Source organism: Maylandia zebra, linkage group LG8, assembly GCF_041146795.1.
Source record: "Maylandia zebra isolate NMK-2024a linkage group LG8, Mzebra_GT3a, whole genome shotgun sequence".
In the NCBI taxonomy this organism is placed as follows: domain Eukaryota; kingdom Metazoa; phylum Chordata; class Actinopteri; order Cichliformes; family Cichlidae; genus Maylandia; species Maylandia zebra.
This window is the reverse complement of record NC_135174.1, coordinates 1,868,033-1,882,753: the sequence shown is the minus strand read 5'-3', so window position 1 is coordinate 1,882,753 and position 14,721 is coordinate 1,868,033. Positions and strand designations below refer to the sequence as shown.

Sequence of the window (14,721 nt, the reverse complement as noted above, 5' to 3'; positions counted from 1 at the left end):
AACAACATTTCCAGATGTTGTTTTGTGTGTCTGTGTAGTAGGGTGGGTCACATGGAATTAGGCACACAGCCTCAACAGGTCAAGTGGAGTACTTTGGATGCAAACGTAGGATCTTTATATCTGTAAAAAAATTTCATGGAAGAATATTTGTCTGTGCTGTGCACAGCTGTCACAGAGAAGTCTAGTCCAAGCCTCACCTCTCAGCTGTCATGTGCACTCTGTGCTCGGTGACAGAGTTACTGGGCACACTCTGCTGGTTTCCAGGCTCCAAGTCACATTTCCCCTGATAATAGTCTCTAATGTAAAACACTGTGACATATATCATATTGTGATGTACCTTGGGCACCAGTGTGTTGCTCAGCTTTCTGTTTAAAAGCACTGTGCAAAGCTGCTTTTAGAGTAAGTTACATTTTCATGTCATCGTTTGATCATTTGCAGAATGCTTCTGACAACCAGAGTTATCATGTATGAGAGAGAGAGCGCTTTGTGATGGACTTTCAGGGTGAATGGGTTTCCAGCTGGTCATGCTGTGGATGGTGAGTTTTTCACACGACAATGTGAATGTGTGAAACAGCATTCTGCTGTTGAGGTGTTATGAGGTGGGGAGAGGGGACAGGAGGTGAAGGGAAGTTCAAGTGTAAAGAATGATTCCTCCATGTAAACGCCCACACAGTGACTCTGCTGCTGTCAGGTAGTGCTGCATGCATAGCTCCCAGGCTAACACCTTCCATCACAGTCTGTTCTTATACACTTCAGCTTTAGCCACAACACAACTTTATACAAAGCTTCAGTTCAATTCAGTTTATATAGCACCAAATCAAACAACAGTTGCCTCAAGGTGCTTTATATCGTAAGGTAAAGACTTAAAGGATATAACTTTTAAATGTAGTTCTTCTGCTGTAGGTGGATTTTAGGCTTTCTTCTTTTGTCGTCCATTTGTGTTGTTTTTAAGGACACACTGCACAACAGGCTGAGATGTGGCAGGTTTTTATTTACTGATAGTTTTTCAACTTGTTGGTGCAAAAATGCAGTTTTATACATGCATATATCTTTGGCATTTTTCATACATTCAGCTAAAGAACTGTCTCTTTTTTCAATTAAATTGAATTTAAAGTTTTATTTATATAGCACCGAATCACAACATTAAATGCTTAGTAAATGCTTACTCTGTAACCACATGCTTAAAGAGTAAGAATCTGGTTAGATACCATATTTCTAAGCTTTTCAGGGCCGAGTACAATAACCTCAGTTTGATCTGAATTAAGAAGCAGAAAGTTAGCGGCCATCCAGGTCTTTATGTCTTTAAGACATTCCTGCAGTTTAACTCATTGGTGTGTGTTATCTGGCTTCATGGACAGATAGAGCTGGGTGTCATCTGCATAGCAGTGTAAATGTATGCTATGTCTTCTAATGATGCTGCCTAAGGGAAGCATGTATAATGTAAACAGAATTGGTCCTAGCACTGAACCCTGTGGAACTCCATAATTAACCTCAGTGTGTGAAGAGGACTCTCCATTTACATGCACAAACTGGAGTCTATTAGATAGATATGATACAAACCACTGCAGTGCAGTACCTGTAATACCTACAGCATGTTCTAATCGCTCTAATAGGATATTATGGTCGACAGTATCGAACGCTGCACTGAGGTCTAGCAGGACAAGCACAGAGATGAGTCCACTGTCAGAGGCCATAAGAAGATCATTTGTAACCTTCACTAAAGCTGTTTCTGTGCTGTGATGAGCTCTGAAACCTGACTGAAACTCTTCAAATAAGCCTCTGCAGATGATCTGTTAGCTGTTTGACAACTACTCTTTCAAGGATGTTTGATATGAAAGGAAGGTTGGAGATTGGCCCATAATTAGCTAAGACTGCTGGGTCTAGAGATGCTTTTTGAGTAAAGGTTTAACTACAGCCAGCTTGAAGGCCTGTGGTACATAGCCGATTATTAGAGATAGGTTGATCATATTTAAGATCGAAGAATTAATTAATGGCAGGACTTCTTTGAGCAGTTTTGTAGGAATGGGGTCTAAAAGACACGTTGATGGTTTGGAGGAAGTAATTATTGAAGTTAACTCAGATGTTCACGCTTCCCTGATAAACCCCTTGGTCCCCTAAAAACATTAATATCGATAATATTTCTGCCAGAAAAATATTTAGAAACAGTATTAATAGTAAAAGTAACAATAATAAATAAACACTTGATGCATTTATTGTAATCACAGTCACACTTTGCTTCTTCCACATTCTGAAACCTGAACAGGACGATTAGCGTGCGCGCCGTGGTTTTGAGGTCAAGATATATCATCATTTGCTTTTGTTCATTTAAACCTTGCAGGTCATGCACAGGCAGGGTTTTCTTCAAACTGGACCAGTGAAAATACAATAATAATAATTAGTCTACAACACTGATGATTAAACCTACTATAGAAATGTTTCAAGTTTGTCAGTCTACTGAAGAGTTGACAAATTCATGAGGAAAGTCTATTTTAAACTGTAGAATATGATTTTCAGACCTGAGTCTGGCTTGGTGAAAAGAGAACACGTTTTTTTAAACGTCTCGACGTTGTGTCTTGTCCGTAGAGCCAAACGTTGTCCCTCTTGGCTTTGCTGTTTGTGCTGTTGCAGATCATATTTAGATGATAAACCCCCAAAAACACAAATAGACTTAGCACAAGCTACTGAGACCCCTGATAGTTCAATTAATAAACTGTTGAACTGCCAGTAAGTTTTTCACGGGCGCAACCCACAAATTCATGTTCCTTGCAAATGTGGCAGCATTTAAGACTTTCCAGTGGCCTCAGATTTAATGCCAAAAACACTGTTACAACAGAGGAATAACCAACCAAACATACATTTCCTCAGGTTTTGTGCAAAGTTTATTAATGTGTGTTAATGTGGCTTGGCCTTTTTGTGTGCAGTTTGTATGTTCTCTCAGTGCCTGCATGGGTTTCCTCACACAGTCCAAAGTCATGCATGCTAGCTTAACTGGTGATCGGAACATGGCCACACACACACACACACACACACACACACACACACACACACACACACACACACACACACACACCTATAGAGGAGAGTGCACAATCAGCGAGCACCACATTTCACATTGGCTGACCTGCTTGTGACCTCGACATCTCAGTGAACTCTGGAGCACAACCAAGTTCACTGTCCGTTAAGGGGTTAGGGTTATAATGACGGAATCATTTCACTGCTTTACATTTGTTTAATATCTCAGTAAGTCAACTGAGAAGCGCTGGAAAGCGATTCTTGAAGATACTTACAGGAATAATAAGAATGCTGCCTCAGAGAGTTCAGACTGTACTGAAGGATCAATGTGTTTCTTTACATACTGTGTGTTTGTGTTATGTTTGCACGTAATCACTGCACCTATTTCCATCATCCTGTCCAAATTTAAAGCAAATAGCATTTATTAAATTGGAGGTGCAGTAACAGGCAAAGGACCCTTGCACAAATGCTTGCAAATGTTTTCTGCATCTTCTGCACTGCTTTACAAAACAGCATCATATCATTGTTTCCTGTGATGTTAGTGCACCGCAGAAACACAAGCTACCGAGCCTCTGGTTCTGGTCCTTGTCTCCTGTGGCTGTGGGCCCACTAATACACCTTTCTTTGAACAGACGGATGTTGAATCAGTGGACTCCATCAATAAGGCTCCAGTGGTTTGCTAACATTGCTCTGAATCTGAATCAGAGTACTTTATTAATCCAGAGGAAATTATATATGACTGTCTGCTGACATGTTAACCACAACATTTTATTATATGTCAGACTTTGTGTTTACAGTTCAACAAAGGATGAGTAAATGCATCTTTAATGGGAAACCTGCAGGACAGAGCTGGAAGCAGCCACTCTGGGTATCACAAAAACACTGAGTGTGAGCACAAATATTGTATTCAGTTTGAAACTACTTCAGTGAGGCGCACACTAATGGTCACTGGCGTGCTTGACTCTTGGGATTTCTAGTTTGAGGTGCAAATCAGAGGTGCATTCCCAGCAGGAGGAAGTCATAGGGAGTGTCAAGCTACTAATTCAGTATGCGCTCACTCAGTGTTTGTCCCCTGACATCATTGTTTCTGCGTCTTTGGATGTGAGACTTAAAGTCAGAGAGTACAGGAGACAGGACGAGGTCTTCTCGAGGCCTCGTCCTGTTCTTCATTAGACGTCCTCTAACACAGCAGACTTGTAGCACTTGCATGCTAATTCACTTCCATATTTGCTGTAGGAAACTCCCACTTATTGAGGTGATTTTGTGTTTCACAGTGGCTGTGTCCGGCTGGCTTAATTGATTATGCTTATAGTCTGATTATACTCCACATGGCAGCCACTGCTGTCACATATTCCCGTTTCTCCGTGCAGGCCGAAGCTTACTGCATGCTGCAGCTTGAAGGCAGCGCTGACCTGCCAAAGCTGGGGTGATTGCTGCCGACTCCACACAGGGTGGTGGGTCTAGAAGACGACTGCTGTTCCCTGTTGAGGCTGTCAGTGGATCTGAGAGTACTCTGAGCTGCAGTACATCTGGGCCTGACTTCGGACCGTGTTATTCCTGCCTGGAAGTGTGACTCTGGAGCCCATTAACCTTTATGTGACACATATTGCAGTCAGGAGTGCTTCCCTTTTAGTATTTTGTAGAATAACGTTTTCATGAGTTGTCATCTTTTGCCCACAGAATTAACAGTGGCCATAATATGTGCACTCAGTTTGTGGAAAGGGATTATTTTATTTCCTTATTTCTAACTGTCATTAATATAAACCTGAGGAATTGTGTCAACCTTTGTTTTCAGTTCTGTCCTGCAGTTTCCCTGCATGTGCTTACAGATGGGTTCCTCCAAGCTGAACACAAGCAAATAACAAAAAGCAAACAGGATGGAGAGGAATAAAAGTAATCCATGTAGCATGTCTTTGTTGCAGTTCCAGAGCTCAGCAGCACGATGACTGTGGATGTTGACCTTTCTGACACCGACTCTGCCATGGATGCATTGTTTGAGTAGGTGAATGAACATTTCTTATTATTAGCTGCAGTCGTTCTTTGTACGTGTTGGTGGAAATGTGGTGACACTTGCACTAAAACACTTTTACAAAGATACCGTTCACTCCGGCAGCAACAAGCCAGACTGTTTGAACAGTGTCCGGGTCAGTGGAGGGATATGTGTCATCATCTCCTTTGTCTGTCTGGTTTACTGTGGTACTGAATGTAAAAATAACTTGTTGTTCCTGGGATCTGTTGGAGCCACTCGGCTAGCTTAGGAGTCACTGCACCGAGTGCTCCGATTACCACTGTTACCTTCAACCTTCACATAGGACCTCTGGATATCAGCCACCTCCTCTATCTGCCAGTGGTACATACCGTGAAGGGGCCTGTCCTTCCATGATGGTTCCTCCTCTTCCTTGGGTTGTTCTTACTGTTCAGCTGACTCCTCAGGACTTGCCTGACCCTCTGCAGGTACTTGGTGGTTGCAGCTTTTCTAGCGGCCTCTTCATGGTTCCCATTTGCCTGCGGGATCCCCAGGTACTTGTAACTGTCCTCTATGTCTGCAATGTTGCCTTCTGGTAGTTCAATCCCCTCAGTTCTGACTACCTTCCCTCTCTTTGTTACCATCCGACTACACTTCTCCAGCCCGAACGACATCCCGATGTCATTGCTGTATAGCCTGGTAGTGTGGATCAGTGAATCGATGTCTCACTCTTGGCATACAGCTTGATGCCATCCATGATCAGAAGGTGGCTGACAACTGCTCCACGCCATAGTCGGTATCTGTAGCCAGTCTTGTCAACGATCTCACTGAGGGGCTTCAGACCAATGCAGTCTCAGGCGACTGCTCCGTCCACCAGTAGCCGTATGTATGTATTGACCCATGTGCTACACACAGACACACACTGTGTATATAATGAGAGAGTTGACAAGAAATAAGTACAACACACATATTAAAACATATTAAATCAGTGCATGTAACATTTTTTATTTGTCATTGTTACTTCATTATTGATCAGTGTGCTCGTCCTCATAAATGCTGTTATCGCTAAACAGAAATAAAAAAAGGATCAAACTGAATTTGTCCTCTCTGATTCCATCACAGGGTTTTTCTGTCAAGCCTCATGGCAAAGGTTTCGGAGTGATATTTCTGTGAGAGATTTGGAGATGGTCATTCTTCCCACTCTGACTTCTGCAGTTTACTTTGTCCAGTCTTAAGCTTGTATGAAATGCCGCAGCTTGGCTCCTCACAGGCACTTAAGGTCATATTACACCGGTTTCATCTGTGACCTTCAGAATTGATTTCAGGATTTTGTTCATCAACAAAACTTCAATCTTTTGTCACTGACCTTTTACACCCTGATGTATGAACAGGTCTGTGGATTCAGGAGAGCCTGTGCGCTCTCCATGTTTGCCCCCACATCCCTCACAGTCAGGTCTGCTCCCTCAAGTCTTTTAAAACTAGAATAAAAACGTGTTTTTGTTAACTGGCATTAAAGTTTGTTTGATCTGTTCATTGTGTCTCCCACGACTGTGACGGTTTAGCACGTATTAGCACATCAAGCCCTCTGTGTACTTTACGAAGCCTCAGTAGCTGCAACTGAAACTTGAAGAGATACAAGGATAAGCAGAATGTGGGCACTGAGCATGCTCTGTAGTGTTTGTTTAGGGCAAAGCACACGTGTCTCTGCTACAAACCACTGTCAGTGCATTTTGAGATAGCAATAATTATATATGTAAGGACCAATTAAGATCCTAACTGCAGAAATCTGCATGATAGCAAACAGCTGCAGGTGAACTGCAGTGAAGAAATAATCAAGGGAGACGAGTTATTTACAGTTCAAACATTAATATGATAGGAAAAGAAAACATTTAACAAAGCATCAACACAAACGTGACAGACACGTCATTTCAGTGCCAGTAGCATTTACCATGTCAGACACACTTAACCAGCAGTTTGTAGCTACAAATCCAGTGGACACATGATCTGCAGGCATCATTGCCCACAGCTTAATCTGAAGATTGACTAACTTATATACTTAACATACTATATATATGTAATATAAACTAATTCTATTAATTTTAAAAGTAAACATGTTAAAGTGTGTTAGAGGACTTTGCCTCTCGAAATGAATTCTTCACATAATCAATAAGAAGAAACAGTCGTCGTTTGGAAATAATTATTTATATAATAGCTCTCCCATCTTCTCCCAGTAACTCTGTGTAAAACCCAGTGAGGACTTTTTACTGGCTAACTCTTTACTCTTGGATGTGACAAACACTGGCTTGTCTGAGCAGGTGTACATTGAAAGATACACAAAAATATACAAAGTGTGTATCTGGTGAAGCGTGCACAATAACAAGAGATACAGCAGCTCGCACTGGCCGCCCTGCCAGTGCGAGCTGCTGCTGTCCAAATGTCTCTTGCCTCATTGCATCTGCAGCAACCAAGATCACTGCGGTGACACACTGACCCAGGGCAAAGTTCACTTTCTGTTTCTGACTCACAGTGTGTGTGTGTGTGTGTGTGTGTGAGTGTGTGTGAGTGTGTGTGTGTGTGTGTGAGTGTGTGTGAGTGTGTGTGAGTGTGTGTGTGTGTGTGTGAGAGAGTGTGTGAGTGTGTGTGAGTGTGTGTGAGAGAGTGTGTGAGTGTGTGTGTGTGTGAGTGTGTGTGAGTGTGTGTGAGAGTGTGTGAGTGTGTGTGTGTGTGTGTGAGTGTGTGTGTGTGTGTGAGAGAGTGTGTGAGTGTGTGTGAGAGAGTGTGTGTGTGTGTGTGTGTGTGAGTGTGTGTGTGTGTGTGAGAGAGTGTGTGAGTGTGTGCGGGGACACGCTGAGGCTCTGAGTGAAATGACAGAGACCCTCCCTGTAAAGGGTTGCCTGTGTGTCACTCAGTGAGTTTAAAGGGTCGGCTACCAACAGAACAAACTTGTTTATTAGTCCGAGCTAATCTGATTGATTTCCCGCTCTGTTACCGTCGACAACCTTTGCACTGCACCAAATATGTGCAGGTATCACAGAGGTGTCCAGGAACGTGAAGCAGCGTTCTGCTCTCACAAGCACCATTTTTTACAAAGTGGCCCTTTGTGGAGTTTGATAATCAGGGCCTGCTCGGCACGATGGCAGAGCCTAACACACACACCTGCCCAAGGAGAGGAATTTGGTTTTCAGGCTTGGTTCTTTCAAACTGTGTAAAGCTGGTTTGGGATTAGGCACCATTACACATCTACAGAGCAGTTTTTTTTTTGAATGAATTGCATAAAAACACTACATCAGCATTTTCATAATCACACCCCTCTACATCACACTGTCACTGCCCATGTGAGCACTTAAGTCCCAGAACAGGACAAAGTAGTCCACAGCTGGGACAGCTTTCAGTACCCTGGGTATCTGAACTGACATCTTGTACACAAGAATAACCAGCAATCAGAACCCAGTTACCTGGAAGTGCAGGTAAACAATGCTTTTCATTTCATCTGGACGCAAATAACAGCTCCACCTCTTCCTGTGCAGCTTCCAGTGCCTGTCCAACACACTGGTTCCAGTCTTTCTTGTAAATAGACATCAAATATTAGCTTTTTCTTTCAGAAAAAGAGCCACCTTCTGTCTACTCTTAAAGCAGCACATTACCATAATGTTACCATGGCTCAGTCTGACTTTTATCCATCACAGCAACGTGAATATTGACCAGTCAGACGCGCACGTCTTATTGGACAATTGGACGTATCGGTCTTAAATATAACCTGCCTGCCGAGTTTTGCATCAAACAGTATGTTCAACAACAGGAAGCCATTAGTGTTGGATAACCTTTTATTACAGCACACAAAATAAAAACAACAAATTCAGGGAAACAACATCTCAGTCTGCGTTTCTTACTGAGAACAATGACAAAGCAAGGATGCCTTTGGATATTCAGACGTACCCTCTCTTTACGTCTGCAAGTGACAAGAGAAAACAAACTCGTCTGTGCTAAAACTAAATCGAAATCACCTACATTCATTAGGCCTTAATCTTAGATGTGGTAAACCAGCAGTCAGTGCCAATAACTCAAGAGTCACGCTCCCCATTCTGCTGCCCCGACCCGATCACTGTGGTCCCAGTCTTTAAAATCCGGGGTCAGACCTTGAATCCTTCAAGGACATCAGGACATGGAACAACAGCTTCTCTGTTAAAAAAGCAACGAGTTCTCCACCAGCCAATCTTTCCTTAGGTGGGATCAACTTTTTCATCAAGGAAGTCAGCAGAGTTCAGGGCGTACAGCATCCTTGTTCCTATGAAAATCAAAGTGGGGCCAGCTTCAAAATGAAGAGTGTAATGATTGTGTTTCCAGTTTCCATCAGCTATGACCAGTACAGGCTGTGTTTGTATGGAAGTTGGGTTTTATTTATATTGTGACACAGGTGCTGTAGTTACTTTCAAACCAGCAGAAGCAATGGTGTGACTGGTGTGATGAAACCCAGAGAGAAATGTGTGGGACCTTATTTACACAGTTCATATGGGATGTATGGTGGAGCAGGAGCCAGCTCTTTACATTTTAATCATGCAGTTGTGTGAAGAGAAGGTACCGACTTCAATCACTCAGGTCCTCATATTGCACTCAGCTGCATTTAACAGGAAAGGAACAAATGCAAACTCTTATTAATTACATATTTACTTTAGCTGTTGATGGAGGTTCATATGACACCGTCGACCTCACATTCTCTCTAAAGCAGACAGGCTGCTGTAAGATTTTCTTTACAAAATATCCAATATATACATTGGCATTTACAAGTAACCATTAAAAAAGGCAAATAATAAATCATAAAAGGAAAACAACTCATTTACAGTGCAAAAACACCTGCAGAGGAGGAAATAGAGCCCAAACACAAACAGAATAGAAACAGTCTTGTTACAAAATGTCAACCTGCCTGTGATGCTGTAAAGGAACAGATTCATTATTGCTGTGCTTGTGTGTTAAGTGATTCTAAAGCTTGATTTCACCCTGAGGAACAAAAAGAAGAGAATGCAACGGCCACCGAGCGATTAAATATGTGCACTTTAAATCAACATTGCGACCCCCATGGAGCTCGTTTCCATGTGAGCGTGAATCAGATATTTTGGGTGGGTTGTATGAGAAGAGTCCACCTGACCAGCCTCAGCACCACGGACAGGCCCAGTAATGCCGGGGCATAATTTCAGCGACACCAGCTCCACGTGCTGAGGAAACGTAGCCTCCATCGCCACCTGGTATTAACATGTGCTGATGTGACACAGGCAGGCCTGCTTCACTGTCTGAGGTGTAGAGCACCAGCAACCTGGATATTAGAGCTGCTCTGCAGGTCGTTAACAGGCCAAAAGGTTGTATGAATTTGTCCTTTTCACCCACGCTCAGGTACCAGGCTCGTCTTCAACATGATAAACAGTCAATTTTAAACGTCACATTAAATCTAACATATTATTTCTATATACTCTAATGTGCAAAGCTGGTTATGGGAAAAAATCATGCTGAGCTTTTGAGGTTTTAGAATATGCTAAAGAAATCATAAAGAATAATCAAGTGATATTAAGGGGGTCGAGTGGATTTTGTATTGAATGAGCCACGTCGTTGACCTCGTGCAGTCTTGCTCCCTTGTGGACGTGCACGCGGTCAGCTGCAAACACCACAGAGTAGTAGTTACTGGCATCATACTTTTTAGGTTGCTTGGAATCAGCCTGAAGGACACGTGCATAGTTGGTTTACTGTAGTGCAGTGCCTCAGTTTGTAAAAGTTGGAGGCTGGATGTAGCCTCCAGGTCTAAAAAGAACCTCTGTGGTCAGCAGGAGATGAAATACTTGTATAGAAGTCTATGGGAAAATAACCCCCAGCCAACTTTCCTGATTAGTTTCAGTCACTAGTGTAAGTGTTCGTTCTGTTAAATATGGCGTCCTTCAGAGGCAGGCGGGAGGATGATGTTGGCTAACAAACCGTTAGCGTCCTTCTGTTTCTTAGATCTGCCCCTTGCTTATTGTGGCCAGTTTTAAAACACTGGCTTCACAATCACGTTACAGTTACACCTTCAGAGGTGATCCAGCTGATCCACTAACAGTCGGACTCGTGTGTGTTGCATTTATGCTAAACATATTGCAGACACAAGCCACATATTAATACCAGGTGTTAGTTTGCTATGACTGTAGTGAATCTCTTATATGGTGGCATCACGTGCATACACAGGGCTGTTTCTTACAGTGTCACACACATTCAGCCTAAAATCTTCATCAACCCTTATTAGGGCCTTAACAAATCCAGATGTTTACACCTGCACAATGTAATACAATCCAGTGCAACAAGCTGCAAAGACCTGACCAGCATCGATCTTGTTTTTGTGGTAACGAATCAAATTATTTGGTATCAAGCTTTGTCTTATGTTGTGCAACATATGTATCCATGTAAGACAGGTCAAATCATGTAAATATGCAGAGACTCCATGGACAGGCTTGTCCCTCTGCTGTCCTCTCATGCAAGCACACACCGAGCTCCTCCATGTTCAGTCACTGTCTCAGGGTTGTCAGGCAGAAGAAGCAAACAACAGCAAACACCAAGTTCAATAAAACATCCCTTTTCTCATGAACATCAGTCTCTGAAGACATCATCATCCACACTTCTCTCTCCTGTCACAGAACCAGCGCTACAGCAACAACAGGTGACGTATTGGGACGATGAACTTCATCTGGTCTTTGTCGGGGTCACATGACACATTCATACGGAGAAAGGTTGGAAACACGAAGCAGGGAGACGTTTTCACTACAGGAAAGTTTACTACATTTTTAATGAACTTCATTCATTCATTAAGCAGCTGCTCACCCTAACATGACACAAGCCCAACCAAACCCCTCTGCAGTTGGTCAAAGTCAGTAACGTAGTGAACCAGGCCGTACACCACAGGCACACGTGCAGCTGTAAGCCACACTGGGGAGGGTTTGCTCGTCATGTATCGCTGTGATGCTGATGGCTGGTCGCTTGCATACACTCCCCACTCTGGTTAGCTAATGTGGCTTAAATCAGTGGTAACCTGCACTCTCATTGGTAGTCCCTTCTGGTCTCTGGTCACCGCGTCGCTGCACTTACTTTGAGTGTGGCTGCAGTTTTACGCAGATGAGTGGAACGAGGCTGAAAAGTTATGATTTTCATTTATGAATGTTTAAGTGGTTGATACACCGTTAGCAGTACTGCTCAGGTGTAACGACTAAAGCACAGACCGTGTGTTCAGCACAGCTGATGGTCATAATGTGTCCTCACATAAATGACTATTTCAGCTGAAAAGTCCAACTGAAGTTCAAATCAGCACAAACTTGCTTTGAATCAATCAAAGCTTGGCCCGAGGTCTACAGTTCCAAGTGAAACCTGTGGATGGCATCGGCCCAGCTGTGATGTGGACTTCTCAGCGCAGCAGTGCTGAAAGGATTGTGGACATTAACAAAGTCAGACTCTTGAACCTCAGACTCTCACTGTGACTCCAACATGTCGTCTTTCCATTCTAACAAAGTATGAGCAGGGAGAACATGCCAGCGTCACACACACAGGGCCTGATGTGAGCCTTTCTTTGTGAGCACACAGCACTAACTGCTGCACCTTTGTTGTTGTGACGTAGTATCTAACCAGAAACACAAAGCAACACACGAAAAGATAAGCATCATCTTCATCGTTATTACAGATCTGTTCACAGTAGGATTCCCACATTTCAATTGTCTGAAATGTAAATAAAACCAGAATACAACCATTTGTACTTTATTCACAATATAACACAGAAAACTTATCAAATATTTAAACTTCAACATTTGACTATTTCAAGAACATTAGTGGCTCATTTTAAATTTGATGGCAGCAGCAAAATGTGAGACAGGGCAACAAAAGCTGAAACGTAAGAGATCCAACAGAGGAACAGCTGATTTGGTTACCTGGCAACAGGTCAGCAGCATGACCAGGTGAAGAGGATCACCAATCTGCAAGAAACTACGTGTACAATTAACAGATCAGAATAACGTGCTGCGCTGCAAAAGACTGTGAACGTCTGATCCAGAGTAATAACAGCATCAAAAGATGCAGAGAAATCTGTGTGTGCAAGGCTGAAGCTCAGTGCTGAGCTTCAGTGCTGAGCTTCAGCCTTGCACACACAGATTTCTCTGCATCTTTTGATGCTGTTATTAGCGCTGAGCTTCAGTGCTGAGCTTCAGTGCTGAAGCTCAGCACTGAAGCTCAGCACTGGCTGCCTGTCACCTCCAGGTGTGAGTCTGAGTTTCAGCTGGAACACAGCTCGCTGTGCCATCCACAGATCACACATGTGAACACGATGCAGACACTCTGCTGTCCTCTCTGGACCAACGCTCATTTAAAATGGACTGAGGCAAAGTGGGAAACTGTTCTGAGGTCAGCCAAAACGACATGTTTGGACTAAAGACGGGAGGAAGAGTCTGCTTTGTTACCAGCACTCAGCCTTCATCGCTGATGGTGTGGAGGCGCATTAATGCCTATGGAATCAGCAGCTGGCACATCTGGCCATCAATGCAGGAAGGTGTATACAGGTTTTAGAGTATTTTTCAGGAGAGACCTGCATATTTCAGCAGGACAACACTAAAGCACACACTGCAGCTGTTCCAGCAGCACAGCTTCACACAGTGGGAAACGTCCGTCTTTTCGTTTTAAAGATGTGCCATCAAATTCAAAACGTGCTATTATTCTTAAAATGGGAGATTTGTTCAGTTTAAATATCTGATCTGTCTTTAGTTCTGCTTTTCTTTACATTTTAAACAGAAGGGGCTGCATGAGTCTAAGCTCAGACTGAGTGTCTGTGGAAATCTGTTTTCAGCTAAAATAGGCTCATCTCAATGCACAACAACAAAAAGAAAGAAGAGGACTTCAGCAGGTTAGCATGGGCTGACATATTTACTCGTTAACGACCACACTCCAAACAGCTGGTTTACACTGACTAGGTTAACCAGCAGATAATCTTACTGCACAGGGCTTCGGTTTATAAATGTGTCTGACAAAGCATCAGATAGTGATTGGTGCCATTCACTGGTGTTACTGACCTTTGACCTCATCGTCCCAATAGTTGTGCCTGTCATTTCCAGCGCTCTCGCTCTGCAGCAACCATTGCACTCCCACAAAAGTACAAAACATAGTTCGTCTCATCATCTGCATTAAAAATACTTTACAAACATTTTACTGCTTGTTCCTGTGTCAGTGAACTGCTGTATGCCGTTTATCGTCGAGTATTGAGTCAGCTAAGGAGACTTTGTGTGTTTGCAGAGTCCTGCACACTCTGAACAGTTTGTCTATTGCTTTGCCTTCATGTAAAGTGTGTGTGTGACTTGTGTGTACATGTAAGCTGTGTATCTGTCCCTCGAATTCCCCGTGTGGTTCACAAGTGTGTCTTTGCCATTTGGTGTGTTGTTTTTACATATGTGAAAAAGTCCTTCTGTTGGCAGTTCAACGCGTGCATGTGATGCCATTCATGTTTACATCTTTTAGTCTCTGTGTGTGTGTGTGTGTGTGTGTGTGTGTGTGTGTGTGTGTGTGTGTGTGTGTGTGTGGGTTTAAGAGGACATGCCATTGACCAGACTCCTCAGCTGCTTGACTACAGTCTCTATCAGCTTCTGTTTGTCTCTGTCATTCTTCCTGAACTGGGAGAAGATGTTGTTCTTCTTACTGGTGTCCTTCATCCTGCACACAGAGACACATGGAGAGGATCACTAACAAATGATTCAGTGAGA

At 43.0% G+C, this 14,721-nt stretch overlaps 1 protein-coding gene across 4 annotated transcripts in view; it reads right to left on the bottom strand.

The window, feature by feature from the left end:
• Positions 1-8,788: 8,788 nt before the first annotated feature.
• The window catches only part of exoc6 (exocyst complex component 6), a 70,849-nt gene continuing 64,916 nt past the window's right edge, over positions 8,789-14,721 (bottom strand). For all 4 annotated transcript variants that reach the window (XM_076887169.1, XM_076887171.1, XM_076887168.1 and 1 more), the window contains one exon: positions 8,789-14,671. In XM_076887169.1, coding sequence (XP_076743284.1) covers positions 14,545-14,671 — 127 coding nt within the window. In that variant the 3' untranslated portion in view covers positions 8,789-14,544. The remainder of the gene's footprint in view (positions 14,672-14,721) is intronic.